Source organism: Anomaloglossus baeobatrachus, chromosome 4 (genome assembly GCF_048569485.1).
Source record: "Anomaloglossus baeobatrachus isolate aAnoBae1 chromosome 4, aAnoBae1.hap1, whole genome shotgun sequence".
Classification (NCBI taxonomy): Eukaryota; Metazoa; Chordata; class Amphibia; order Anura; family Aromobatidae; genus Anomaloglossus; species Anomaloglossus baeobatrachus.
Window position 1 is genome coordinate 16,683,145 of NC_134356.1, and position 14,171 is coordinate 16,697,315.

General features: G+C 46.1%; 1 protein-coding gene across 1 annotated transcript; it reads left to right on the plus strand.

The window, feature by feature from the left end:
- Positions 1-1,159: 1,159 nt before the first annotated feature.
- LOC142301015 (histone H2A type 1-like) lies at positions 1,160-1,546 on the plus strand. Its single transcript, XM_075342036.1, has one exon. The coding sequence runs from the start codon at positions 1,160-1,162 to the stop codon at positions 1,544-1,546; it is 387 nt and encodes a 128-aa protein (XP_075198151.1).
- The last annotated feature ends 12,625 nt before the right edge of the window (positions 1,547-14,171 follow it).

A 14,171-nucleotide genomic window follows, 5' to 3' on the forward strand; every position in this document is an offset into this window, starting at 1 on the left:
TGCAAATCACAGCCCCAAATAAACCAGTAATAGATTATGTCACTGCACGGAGCAGCCTCATCCCCCCGCACTCCCCATGTGCTGCATTAGATATGTACGTATCTCCTTTGCGGGCAGATACCACATAGCTCCATATAGCGCTGTATCCTCCCGTACATTGCTATATATCCCCAGTGCAGTATATACCTCCATATCCTTTCCCGGTCACTACAGAGCGGAGGCCGCTGGAGGTAACAAGTCCCCGGGCAGCTCCATCCCCCCATATACACGATCCTCACCGAAATCCTCCAGCCACAAACCTCATGTGTAGCGACCATCGCAGCGCAGAGGATCTGCTCCAATCACTGCCACAGACAGAAACAGAGACCGTCCAGTATAAAGCTCAGATTAGACAATGTGGTGGCTCTTAGAAGAGCCTTTGTGGTGCGGAGCAGCGGTGGTGGTGAATGGTGATCACTTGGCGCTGGTGTACTTGGTGACGGCCTTGGTGCCCTCGGACACGGCGTGCTTGGCCAGCTCTCCGGGCAGCAGCAGGCGCACGGCGGTCTGGATCTCCCGGGAGGTGATGGTGTGGCGCTTGTTGTAGTGCGCCAGGCGGGAGGCTTCCCCTGCGATGCGCTCGAAGATGTCACCGACGAAGCAGTTCATGATGCCCATGGCCTTGGAGGAGATGCCGGTGTCGGGGTGCACCTGCTTCAGCACCTTGTACACGTAGATGGCATAGCTCTGCTTCCGGCTCTTCCTCCGCTTCTTGCCGTCCTTCTTCTGAGTCTTGGTCACGGCTTTCTTGGAGCCCTTCTTGGGCGCTGGGGCGGACTTGGCGGGATCAGGCATGATGAGAGCAGAGAGATCTCTTCACTGGAGAGAGAATAATGATCCTGCTCCTCCCAGAGCGGCCGTATTTATAGCCCGGCCATGCAAATGACACTGCTGGCACATCACTGCTCTATTGGGTGACAAAGTCATGTGACCAGTGTAAACGTCATAGTCTCTGCCCCCTGCAGCTCATTGGTGGATCCACAAGTCTCATTTCCATGGATGACTTCAGATTCAGTCAATGACAGGAGAGGAGGGCGGAGCAGCAGCTTATAAAATACTCCGGAGCCGCCACAGTCCTCACATTACTCTTCTTTATCTGCTTATCTTTGAAACCACAGCGATGTCTGGACACGGCAAACAAGGAGGGAAGACCCGAGCTAAGGCCAAGACCCGCTCATCCCGGGCAGGACTGCAGTTCCCGGTCGGTCGTGTGCACAGGCTTCTCCGCAAGGGCAACTACGCCGAGAGGGTGGGCGCCGGCGCTCCGGTCTATCTGGCCGCTGTGCTGGAGTATCTGACCGCTGAGATCCTGGAATTGGCCGGCAATGCCGCCCGGGACAACAAGAAGACCCGCATCATCCCCCGGCACCTGCAGCTGGCCGTGCGCAATGACGAGGAGCTGAACAGGCTGCTGGGTGGGGTGACCATCGCCCAGGGAGGCGTCCTGCCCAACATCCAGGCCGTGCTGCTGCCCAAGAAGACGGAGAGCAGCAAGAAGGGCAAGTGACGCCGCTGACCCGCATCCTCCACAACACAAAGGCTCTTCTAAGAGCCATCACCCCGTCCTCACAGGAGCTGGCCCCGTCCTCACAGGAGCTGGCCCCGTCCTCACAGGAGCTGGCCCCGTCCTCACAGGAGCTGGCCCCGTCCTCACAGGAGCTGGCCCCGTCCTCACAGGAGCTGGCCCCGTCCTCACAGGAGCTGGCCCCGTCCTCACAGGAGCTGGCCCCGTCCTCACAGGAGCTGGCCCCGTCCTCACAGGAGCTGGCCCCGTCCTCACAGGAGCTGGCCCCGTCCTCACAGGAGCTGGCCCCGTCCTCACAGGAGCTGGCCCCGTCCTCACAGGAGCTGGCCCCGTCCTCACAGGAGCTGGCCCCGTCCTCACAGGAGCTGGCCCCGTCCTCACAGGAGCTGGCCCCGTCCTCACAGGAGCTGGCCCCGTCCTCACAGGAGCTGACCCCGTCCTCACAGGAGCTGGCGCCGCTCTTCTCTGTTGTGATCTCTGCAGATGTTACTTTGTTGAGTCTCTATAATAGGGGGGATGTGGATGAGCCGCACCCGGCAGTGGATTTAGTGCTGTGTATTAGGTTGGCTCAGTGGGTATAAGTTGCACTTATTTATGATCTGGGTTGTGACTCGCTCTCACTGCTCCGCTTATACCCGATCCCCGCCTCCCATATAGCGCTATATACCCCTGACCTGTCAGTATACAGCACTTGTGTTACATCCGTTTCTCGCCTGTATTCGCCATCGGCCGCTGCAGACAGTCGCTCCCGGCGCTGCAGACAGTCGCTCCGGCCGCATCCACAGGGTTCAGCTTTTCTGTTCTCGGTTGATCCTTGGACCTGAGATCAGAGGAGCCGGGAATTGCGGGAATTTCTAGTATTTTTCCTGTTGCTCCCGGGATTTCGTATTTTACTGAGGGACTTGGTCCGATCCTTGTGAATATAATATTCTGTATAATCCTCATGGCTGTATTACCCCAGAGCGCCGCTCACCCTCCATATAGCGCTGTATACCTCTGCACAGCGCTGAGTATACTGTATGTGGCGGTGTAATGTACGATCAGATCTTCCCGCACAGCAGAGACCTCCGCCTGACCCCGCGGATCACACAGAGCGGGAAACCCTCAGCCATTGTGCGGGAATTTCACATTCACAGCTCAGCCAATCAGCACTCAGTAGGTCTCTGGCTCCGCCCACAGTGTTAACTCCTTAGTCCCCGCGATGTTCCCAGCCGCCCCTAGAGCAGCACAGACTGCAGTGATCGAGCGCAGCGCCGATCTCCCGCCCCTCCCCCGCAGCAGCTGTAGCTTCTCCTCAGAAGATGTGGGCGGCTGAGAAGAGCCTTTGTGTTGATAGAACCGAAAAGAAGCCAGATTTATTCCCTACAATCTGCGGCCACCACTGAGTTCCTATATACAGTGCTGGCCAAAAGTATTGGCACCCCTGCAATTCTGTCAGATAATACTCAGTTTCTTCCTGAGAATGATTGCAATCACGAATTATTTGGTATTATCTTCATTTAACCCCTTCAGCCCCCGGGCACTTTTTTTTTTTGTTTTTTGCTCCCCTTCTTCCGAGAGCCGTCATTTTTTTATTTTTCCGTCAATCTTGCCATATGAGGGCTTGATTTTTGCGGGACGAGTTGTACTTTTAAATGAAACCATAAGTTTTACCATACGGTGTACTGGAAAGCAGCAAAAAAAGTGTGGAAAAACTGCAAAAAAGTGTGATGACACAATAGTTTTTGGGATGTTTTATTCACCGTGTTCACTATATGGTAAAATATATTTTATAGTGTTTACTATATGGTAAAACTGATGTATCTATGTGATGCCTGAGGTCGGTGCGAGTTTCTAGACATCAAACATGTATAGGTTTACTTGTATCTAAGGGGTTAAAAAAAATTCTCAAGCTTGTCCAATAAAAGTGACGTACGTTTTGCGCCATTTTCCGAAATCCGTAGTGTTCTCATTTTTCAGGATCTGTGGCTCAGTGAGGGCTTATTTTTTGCGTCTCGAGCTGACGTTTCTAATGGTACCATTTTTGCGCAGATGCTACGTTTTGATCGCCTGTTAGTGCATTTTGCGCAACAGTTGTGGCAACCAAAAAAACGTAATTTTGGCGTTTGGTAAACGGCGTAGGGCATAAAAATTCCAATCATATTAATTGATTTTATATTTTGATAGATCGGACATTTCTGAACGCAGCGATACCAAATGTGTATATTTTTTTTTAACCCTTTAATTTTTAGTGGGGTGAAAGGGGGGGATTTGAACTTTTCGTTTTTTTTTATGTTTTAAAACTTTTTTTTATTTTTTTATTTTACTAGTCCCACTAGAGGGTTATAGCGATCAGCAATCCGATCGCTCTGCCTTATCTGCTGATCACAGCTATACAGCTGTAAACAGCAGATGTGCTCACTTCCTGATTCATTCGGCTCCGGGCCGAGTGACAACGAAAGTGACTCGTCATAGCTGCAGGCGTCATCTCATGACCCTGTGCTATCATGACAACCACCGAAAGTCACGTGATCACCACTCACGTGACTTCCGGTGGGGGCGGCGGTAAGTGAAAATCATGACAGCGTGTATATACATCTCGCTGCCAGACTTTGGCAGCGAGATGTAAGGGGTTAATTTTACGGGTGGAATGCGATTCCACTTGTAACATGCAGGCACACATGTCAGCTGTTGAAAACAGCTGATATGTGTGCGGATCACCGCATCCTGCCCGCAGCAGGGGGCGGGCTTAACGTCGCACGATCCATGATGGATAGATCCGTCAAAGGTCGTGAAGGGGTTAATTTGTCTTCAATGTTCAAAAAAAAAAGAAATGCCAAAAAGCCAAATTGGATATAATTCCACACCAAACATAAAAAAGGGGGTGGACAAAAGTTTTGGCACTGTTTGAAAAATCCTGAGATGCTTCTGTAATTTGTGTAATAACAGCCCCTGTAACTTACCTGTGGCACCTAACAGGTGTTGGCAATAACTAATCACACTTGCAGCCGGTGACATGGATTAAAGTTGCCTCAACCTCTGTCCTGTGTCCTTGTGTGCACCACATTGAGCATGGAGAAAAGAAAGAAGGCCAAAGAACTGTCTGAGGACTTGAGAATCCAAATTGTGAGGAAGCATGAGCAATCTCAAGGCTACAAGTCCATCTCCAAAGACCTGAAAGTTTCTGTGTCTACAGTGGGCAGTGTCATCAAGAAGTGTAAAGCCCATGGCACTGTGGTAACCTCCCTAGATGTGGAAGGAAAAGAAAAATTGAGGAGAGATTTCAACGCAAGATTGTGCAGATGGTGGATAAAGAACTTCGACTAACATCCAAACAAGTTCAAGCTGCCCTGCAGTCCGAGGGTACAACAGTGTCACCCGTACTATCCGTCGGCGTCTGAATGAAAAGGGACTGTATGGTAGGATACCCAGGACGACCCCACTTCTTACCCCGAGACATAAAAAAGCCAGGCTGGAGTTTGCCAAAACTTACCTGAGAAAGCCTAAAACGTTTTGGAAGAATGTTCTCTGGTAGATGAGACAAAAGTAGAGCTTTTTGGGAAAAGCCATCAACATAGAGTTTACAGGAAAAAAAGAGGCATTCAAAGAAAAGAACACGGTCCATACAGTCAAACATGGTGGAGGTTCCCTGATATTTTGGGGTTGCTTTGCTACCTCTGGCACTGGACTGCTTGACCGTGTGCATGGCATTATGAAGTCTGAAGACTACCAACAAACTTTGCAGCATAATGTAGGGCCCAGTGTGAGAAAGCTGGGTCTCCCTCAGAGGTCATGGGTCTTCCAGCAGGACAATGACCCAAAACACACTTCAAAAAGCACTAGATAATGGTTTGATAGAAAGCACTGGAGACTACTAAAGTGGCCAGCAATGAGTCCAGACCTGAACCCCATAGAATAATAAGGAATAACGTTTGGAACACCATTCTAAGTCTGAACTGGGTGCAAAAACCTAAAAAAAATCACTATGGGGAGATAAGGTATGCACACCAGTGACTATGTAAGGGGAATACATGAAATAGCGGAAACTGCTGTGTGAATACTGACTTGAAAAATCTAATAGCTTAATGTAGGAGTTAAAATGTGAAAAATGGAATCTGCATTACTGCCATGAACATATGAATCAAGAGAAATTTAGCTACTGAATTGATCAACGCAATAGAGCCCCAACACTACGCCAAAGTATTTCTCTACGTTGGGGTCCCTAGCTTGTGTGTGTCCTCTCATGCAGGTAAAAAACTTACCGTGTATGGGAAGCTGAGACCCAGGCTATTTATGCGTATGATATGGATTGGCAAAAGGTGTGGTTGGGAAGGGTTCACAAACGAAAAACAACTAACAATAAGGAATAACGTTTGGAACACCATTCTAAGTCTGAACTGGGTGCAAAAACCTAAAAAAACAATTCAGTAGCTAAATTTCTCTTGATTCATATGTTCATGGCAGTATAGCAGATTCCATTTTTCACATTTCCACTCTTACATATAGCTATTGGATTTTTCAAGTCAGTATTCACACAGCAGTTTCCGCTATTTCATGTATTCCCCTTACATAGTCACTGGTGTGCATACCTTATCTCCCCATAGTGATTTTTTTTAGGTTTTTGCACCCAGTTCAGACTTAGAATGGTGTTCCAAACGTTATTCCTTATTGTTAGTAGTTTTTTGTTTGTGAACCCTCCCCAACCACACCTTTTGCCAATCCATATCATACACATAAATAGCCTGGGTCTCAGCTTCCCATACACGGTAAGTTTTTTAACTGCATGAGAGGACACACACAAGCTAGGGACCCCAACGTAGAGAAATACTTTGGCGTAGTGTTGGGGCTCTATTGCATTGATCAATTCAGTAGCTAAATTTCTCTTGATTCATATGTTCATGGCAGTAATGCAGATTCCATTTTTCACATTTTCACTCTTACATATAGCTATTGGATTTTTCAAGTCAGTATTCACACAGCAGTTTCCGCTATTTCATGTATTCCCCTTACATAGTCACTGGTGTGCATACCTTATCTCCCCATACTGAACCCCATAGAAGACCTGTGGAGAGATCTCACAATGGCAGTTTGGAGAAGGCCCCCTTCAAATCTCAGGGACCTGGAGCAGTTTGCCAAAGAAGAATGGTCTAAAATTCCAGCAGAGCATTGTAAGAAACTCATTGATGGTTACCGGAAGCGGTTGTGCGCAGTGAGTTTGGCTAAAGGTTGTGCAACCAAGTATTAACCCCTTCACCCCCGGCCACTAAAACACCCTAATGACCGGGCCATTTTTTGCAATTCTGACCAGTGTCACTTTGACAGGTTATAACTCTGGAACGCTTCAACGGATCCTGGCGATTCTGAGATTGTTTTTTCGTGACATATTGTACTTCATGTCAGTGGTAAATTTAGGCCGATACTTTTTACGTTTATTTGTGAAAATTTAGGAAATTGTGCGAAAATTTGGAAAATTTCGCAATTTTCAAACTTTGAAAATTTATGCCCATAAATCTGAGAAATATGTCACACAAAATAGTTACTAAATAACATTTCCCACTTGTCAACTTTACATCAGCGCAATTTTCGAAAGAAATTTTTTTTTCGTTAGGAAGTTAGAAGGGGTCAAAGTTCATCAGCAATTTCTAATTTTTCCAACAAAATTTACAAAATATTTTTTTTAGAGACCACATCACATTTGAAGTGACTTTGAGAGGCCTAGGTGACAGAAAATACCCAAAAGTGACCCCATTCTAAAAACTGCACCCCTCACACTGCTCAAAACCACATCCAAGAAGTTTGTTAACCCTTTAGGTGCGTCACAGGAACCAAAGCAATGTGGAAGGAAGAAATGAAAATTTTACTTTTTAACACAAAAATGTTAATTTAGCCATAAAATTTTCATTTTTACAAGGGAGAAAAGAGAAAGTGCACCCTACAGTTTATTGTGCTTTTTCTCCTGAGTACGCTGATACCCCATATGGGGTAAAAATCAATTGTTTGGGTGCACGGCAGAGGTCGAAAGGCAAGGAGCGCCATTTGAATTTTTGAACACAAAATTAGCTGCACTCATTAGCGGACGCCATGTCGGGTTTGAAGACCCCCTGAGGTGCCTAAACAATGGAGCTCCCCCACAAGTGACCCCATTTTGGAAGCTAGAGCCCTCAAATATTATCTCTAGATGTTTGATGAGCACTTTGAACACCTGGGGGCTTCACAGAAGTTTATAACGTTGAGCCGTGAAAAGAAAAAAAAAAATTTTTACCACAAAACTGTTGCTTCAACTAGGTAGCTTTTTTTTCACAAGGGTATCGGGAAAAAATGCAACATAAAATGTATTGTCCATTTTCTCCTGAGTACGCAGATACCTCATATGTGGTGGAAATCAAATGTTTGGACACACGGCAGTGCTCGGAAGGCAAGGAGCGCCATTTGAATTTTTGAACGCAAAATTAGCTGCACTAATTAGCGGACGCTATGTCGGGTTTGAAGACCCCCTGAGATGCCTAAACAATGGAGCTCCCCCACAAGTGACCCCATTTTGGAAACTAGAGCCCTCAAATATTTTTTCTAGATGTTTGATGAGCACTTTGAACACCTGGGGGCTTCACAGAAGTTTATAACGTTGAGCCGTGAAAAGAAAAAAAAAAAAATTTACCACAAAACTGTTGCATCAACTAGGTAGCTTTTTTTCACAAGGGTATCGGGAAAAAATGCAACATAAAATGTATTGTCCATTTTCTCCTGAGTACGCAGATACCTCACATGTGGTGGAAAGTAATTGTTGGGCGCATGGCGGGGCTCAGAAGAGAAGGGCACCATTTGACAGCAAAATTGATTGGAATCATTAGCGGACGCCATGTCACGTTTTTAGACCCCCCCCATGGTACCTAAACAGTGGAGGTCCCCCACAAATTACCCCATTTTGGAACTAGACCCCTCAAGGAATTTATCTAGATGTTTAGTGAGCCCCTTGTACCCCCAGGGGCTCCACTGAAAGTTGATAACGTTGAACCGTGAAAATTATTTATTATTTTTAAATTTTTTTTTTTAAATTTTTGCAGCAACAAGGTAGCTTTTTTTTTTTCTTTTTACAACGGTATCAGGAAAAAATGCACCATAAAACGTATTGTGCAATTTTTCCCGAGTACGCAGATACCTCACGTGTGGTGGAAATCAATTGTTTGGGCGCATGGCGGGGCTCAGAAGACAAGGAACGCCATTTGACTTCTCAAACGCACAGACGCAGTGCACTGATCGGCCGCTGCAGGAGGCACGGTCGGATGAGATACAAAAAGCGCTGGGGATACGGAAAAAAAAAAAAGTCACGCCAAAAATTGAGCAGGGATGTTGATCCGCGCTCAGCGGGACGCACGGACAGATGCGATACTTTTTTTTCCGTATCCCCGACGCTTTTTGTATCGCATCAGTCCGTGCGTCCCGCCGAGCGCTGATCAGGGATGCACATAACGGATCGGCATCCCTGCTCAATTTTTGGCGTGACTTTTTTTTCTGTATCCCCGATGCTTTTTGTCAAGCCAAAAATTGAGCAGGGATGCCGATCCGCTATGTGGATCCCTGATCAGCGCTCGGCGGGACGCACGAACAGATGCGATACAAAAAGGGTCGGGAATACGGGAAAAAAAGTCCCGCCGAAAACTGACCACGGATGCAGATACGTTATCTGCATCCCTGATCAGCGCTCGGCGGGACACACGAGGTGTAAAAATAGAAAGGGGATAGAGGAAAAAAAAGAAAAAAAAAAAAAAGTTATACTCACAGTACCCAGAGGATTAGCAGGAGGAACAGAAGGCAAGGAACAGCTTTACAGCAGCAGCCAGCAGGCAGGAAGTTGGACAGCTCAGCATAAGACCCAGGAAGAAGGACCCAGCGATGGAGGCAGATGTGATCGGCCGGTGAAGACAGGTAAGAGGACGTCGGGGGGACAGCAGAGGGGGACGGGGACAGCAGAGGGGGAGGGGGAGAGCAGAGGGGGAGAGCAGAGGAGGGAGATACCGGAGGAGCTGCAGAATAGAGATCACGGGGGAGGCCGGCAGATTGGGATGTCGGGGGGCAGACTGGGATGTCGGGGGGCAGACCGGGATGTCGGGGGGCAGACCGGGATGTCTGGGGGCAGACCAGGATGTCTGGGGGCAGACCGGGATGTCTGGGGGCAGATCGGGATGTCTGGGGGCAGATCGGGATGTCTGGGGGCAGATCGGATGTCTGGGGGCAGATCGGGATGTCGGGGGGGGGCAGATCGGGATGTCGGAGGGCAGATCGGGATGTGGGGGGGCAGATCGGGATGTCGGGGGGGGCAGATCGGGATGGCGGGGGGCAGATCGCAAACCTGCTGCAAAGACCGGCAGCTCCCTGGGAGGCACTCCGGGCACTTGACTTGTGCGGCTGTTGATTGTGTTTTACATGAAGGTTTTAAAGTTTTAATAAGCGATTGCCCTGCTGGTTAAGATTTTGTTTTTCAGATGCGAATCTTGCCGGGAGGCTAAGGCAAAAAGAGGGGAGGAATGTAATGTCCGTCAGCGTGCTCTCTTCATCCACACTCTGCCCCACGAAACAATCCCCTGTCCCAAAAGTGACAGCTGCGCTGGGGGTTAGCCTGATACAGGAAGGGGCCACGACTACAACCCCCGAGGCACCCCCGGCACCCCGTTACAGGCTCAGTCAATCAGTAGAGTATGAATTTAGCTCCGCCTACAGGAACAGTGTGTTAACCCTTTAGTGCTCAAAATGTCTCCAGATGCTGCAAGAACAGAACTTTGTGGATGGAAACTATACAGCACAATAAGGCGGTGCACACAGCAGTGTATGGCGATATCCAGCACCATGAGGGGAGGTTACTGCACTATATGGGGGTGTATAGCAGTATGGATAACGTGTCTCCAGCACTACAAGGGTTACACTGCACTAACTGGACACAGAAGGGGCCGGACACCTCTAACAGCGCATGTGACGTCACCCGCAGCAGAGCCGCTCCCGCCTGAAACCGCGGATCACAGGGAACAAAGAGCGCGTGAAACTCTGCCATTGCGCGGGAATTTCACATTCAGCGCTCAGCCAATCAGCACTCAGTACGGCCCTGGCTACACCCACAAGCGCTCAGTGTTAACACCTTTGTGCCCGCAATATTCCCAGCTGACCCTAGAGCAGCACAGACTGCAGTGATCGAGCGCAGCGCCGCTCATCTTAACATAGTCAGAAACAATCTATTACCACTATAGAGACTGATGCACAATCCCCCGTATATAGAGCGGCACTGGAGAAGAACAGGAGATGACGCATAGGGCGGGGATATAAGTTACTTTCCATTTTCAGCTCCGCCCCTCTTTTGCTGATTGGCTGAGCGCAGTACATTTGGTGATTTTGAATTTCCCGGTTATTTTTTCTCGTTGTTTAATAGACAAATCTCCATATACTGCTGTGTACTCCAATATTGTGCTGAATATCTCCATATACCACTATATAACCGCTATATAGCTAGCAAAAGAAAGGAGAAGAAAGTGTCCTAGTCGGTGAAACAGAGTTGTGTGGGTCAAATCTGCGGTAGCCGGAGCGGGAGCCCAGGTGAAGAAAACTAGAGTAGCCGGGCAAGGTTCCCTGAGAAGAGAAGACAGGAACAGTTTTTCCCTGGCAGGAATTGTGATTGCTTGTTACAAGATTCGTGCATTGAGCCTGTTGTGAAACTATGTGCAATAAAATGCCGTTTGGTTCAACTGATCTCCGCCTGCAGAATCTTCCTGCGTCCGTCAGCGTGCTCTCTTCATCCACACTCTGCCCCACGAAACAATCCCCTGTCCCAAAAGTGACGGCTGCGCTGGGGGTTAGCCTGATACAGGAAGGGGCCACGACTACAACCCCCGAGGCACCCCCGGAACCCCGTTACATGTGGGGTGTTACGTAGTCGGCAGGATTCGGACTATCTGCGGGGGGACCCGATCCCTGAAGGTGAAGACCAAGTGGTGATGTGGGAAGGAGAGGGAGAGGGAGTGATCCAGCACAATTCCTCCTTAGTTTAAAACATTTAGGATCTTTATTGAAACTTCTTTAAAAACATGGTGAAGACCGAAAATAAACTTGCATAGTAAAGGCGCAATTCATGAGGGCTTTACGCGTTTCGGACTGAAAATAAAACCAACTAGTCCTTAGTCATAAGTGTCTCATGAATCCAAAGAAGCTACTGAAATAGACTTACTCATTAAGTGAGGAAAAGGGAGGGGTGGAAAAATGTGTGGAAAAGTGTGTTAATTACCACAGGAAAAAGAAAAAAAAAAAAAAAAAAAAAAAAAAAAAAAAAAAAAGGGGAGAGAAAAATATGAAGAAAGTTGGAGAAGGAAAGGCAGATAAATAACAGGAAATTCTTAAGCTCTATACGATTGAAACTGCTGTTCCAGGTTATAATAAACATATAAACGATGAATCACACTATATTCAGTAAATACATATTCAATTATAAACGCAAAAAAAACCCTAAAAATCCAGACAACTAATTAGAAAACCGTGCAAATAAATACAATAGTGTATAAACTTATACAGGGAGAATGTATGATATATAGAATGAAAAATGCCAAATCTTTGGCTAGTGTTATGCAGGGAGGTGGGGTGGGAGAAGGAAGGGGGGGGGGGGGGGGGCGGATGGGATGGGGGAGGGGGGGGGGGGGGGAGGAAGGGGGGGGGGGGGAGAAGGCGAGGGATAATTCCATAATTACGGAATTATGAATTCGCCAGCTGAACCCTGGATATCGTTCATTTTATTATTTCTACTTATTTTTTATTCTTTATTTTTTATTTTTTATAATTTATTTGATCATTGGCTGCAAATTAACACATCTCTATGTGGATAACATTCATAGGGGATGTACAAGGTTGGAGGTTAAAAGCCCGAATTATTTCCCATTTATTATATTAAGGCTGTATTTTGGCATAAGGTTAGTATATTGGGGATCGCGATGATGGATATAATTAAATTATTCTCCTGCCTATTAGATATAGATTAAATATTATAATCTTTTCGTGAATATATTTTTTATTTTTTATTGTTGTCCCTCACATCCATAGCACTGATTCTATAACCGTCGATTTTGTAATGGTTACTCCCAAATTAGATATCAAGAGATGGATGAATGAATGAGAGGCTGACGAGAAAAAAGAAAAAAAAACAAAAAAAAAAAAAAAACAAAAACAAAACAAAACAAAACAAAAAAAAAAACAAACAACAACAAAAAAAAACAAAAAACAAAAAACAAACAAAACAAACAGTCAGCCTCTCATTCATTCATCCATCTCTTGATATCTAATTTGGGAGTAACCATTACAAAATCGACGGTTATAGAATCAGTGCTATGGATGTGAGGGACAACAATAAAAAATAAAAAATAAAAAATATATTCACGAAAAGATTATAATATTTAATCTATATCTAATAGGCAGGAGAATAATTTAATTATATCCATCATCGCGATCCCCAATATACTAACCTTATGCCAAAATACAGCCTTAATATAATAAATGGGAAATAATTCGGGCTTTTAACCTCCAACCTTGTACATCCCCTATGAATGTTATCCACATAGAGATGTGTTAATTTGCAGCCAATGATCAAATAAATTATAAAAAATAAAAAATAAAGAATAAAAAATAAGTAGAAATAATAAAATGAACGATATCCAGGGTTCAGCTGGCGAATTCATAATTCCGTAATTATGGAATTATCCCTCGACTTCTCCCCCCCCCCTTCCTCCCCCCCCCCCTCCCCCATCCCATCCGTCCCCCCCCCCCCCCTTCCTTCTCCCACCCCACCTCCCTGCATAACACTAGCCAAAGATTTGGCATTTTTCATTCTATATATCATACATTCTCCCTGTATAAGTTTATACACTATTGTATTTATTTGCACGGTTTTCTAATTAGTTGTCTGGATTTTTAGGGGTTTTTTGCGTTTATAATTAATTGAATATGTATTTACTGAATATAGTGTGATTCATCGTTTATATGTTTATTATAACCTGGAACAGCAGTTTCAATCGTATAGAGCTTAAGAATTTCCTGTTATTTATCTGCCTTTCCTTCTCCAACTTTCTTCATATTTTTCTCTCCCCTTTTTTTTTTTTTTTTTTTTTTTTTTCTTTTTCCTGTGGTAATTAACACACTTTTCCACACATTTTTCCACCCCTCCCTTTTCCTCACTTAATGAGTAAGTCTATTTCAGTAGCTTCTTTGGATTCATGAGACACTTATGACTAAGGACTAGTTGGTTTTATTTTCAGTCCGAAACGCGTAAAGCCCTCATGAATTGCGCCTTTACTATGCAAGTTTATTTTCGGTCTTCACCATGTTTTTAAAGAAGTTTCAATAAAGATCCTAAATGTTTTAAACTAAGGAGGAATTGTGCTGGATCACTCCCTCTCCCTCTCCTTCCCACATCTCTGCTACCGGTCAGGATAGACCGTGGGATCCTGGCACCCGCAAGGCTGAGCAGTCCGGGCAGCAGGTGAGCTGAAGACTTTTTTCGTTCATTCATTATTAGAAGACCAAGTGGTGCCTAAGGCGTTGGACCAGGCACAAGATGGCGCTAAGATGGCCGCCGTCTTCACGAATACAGCGAGCACGCAAAGAA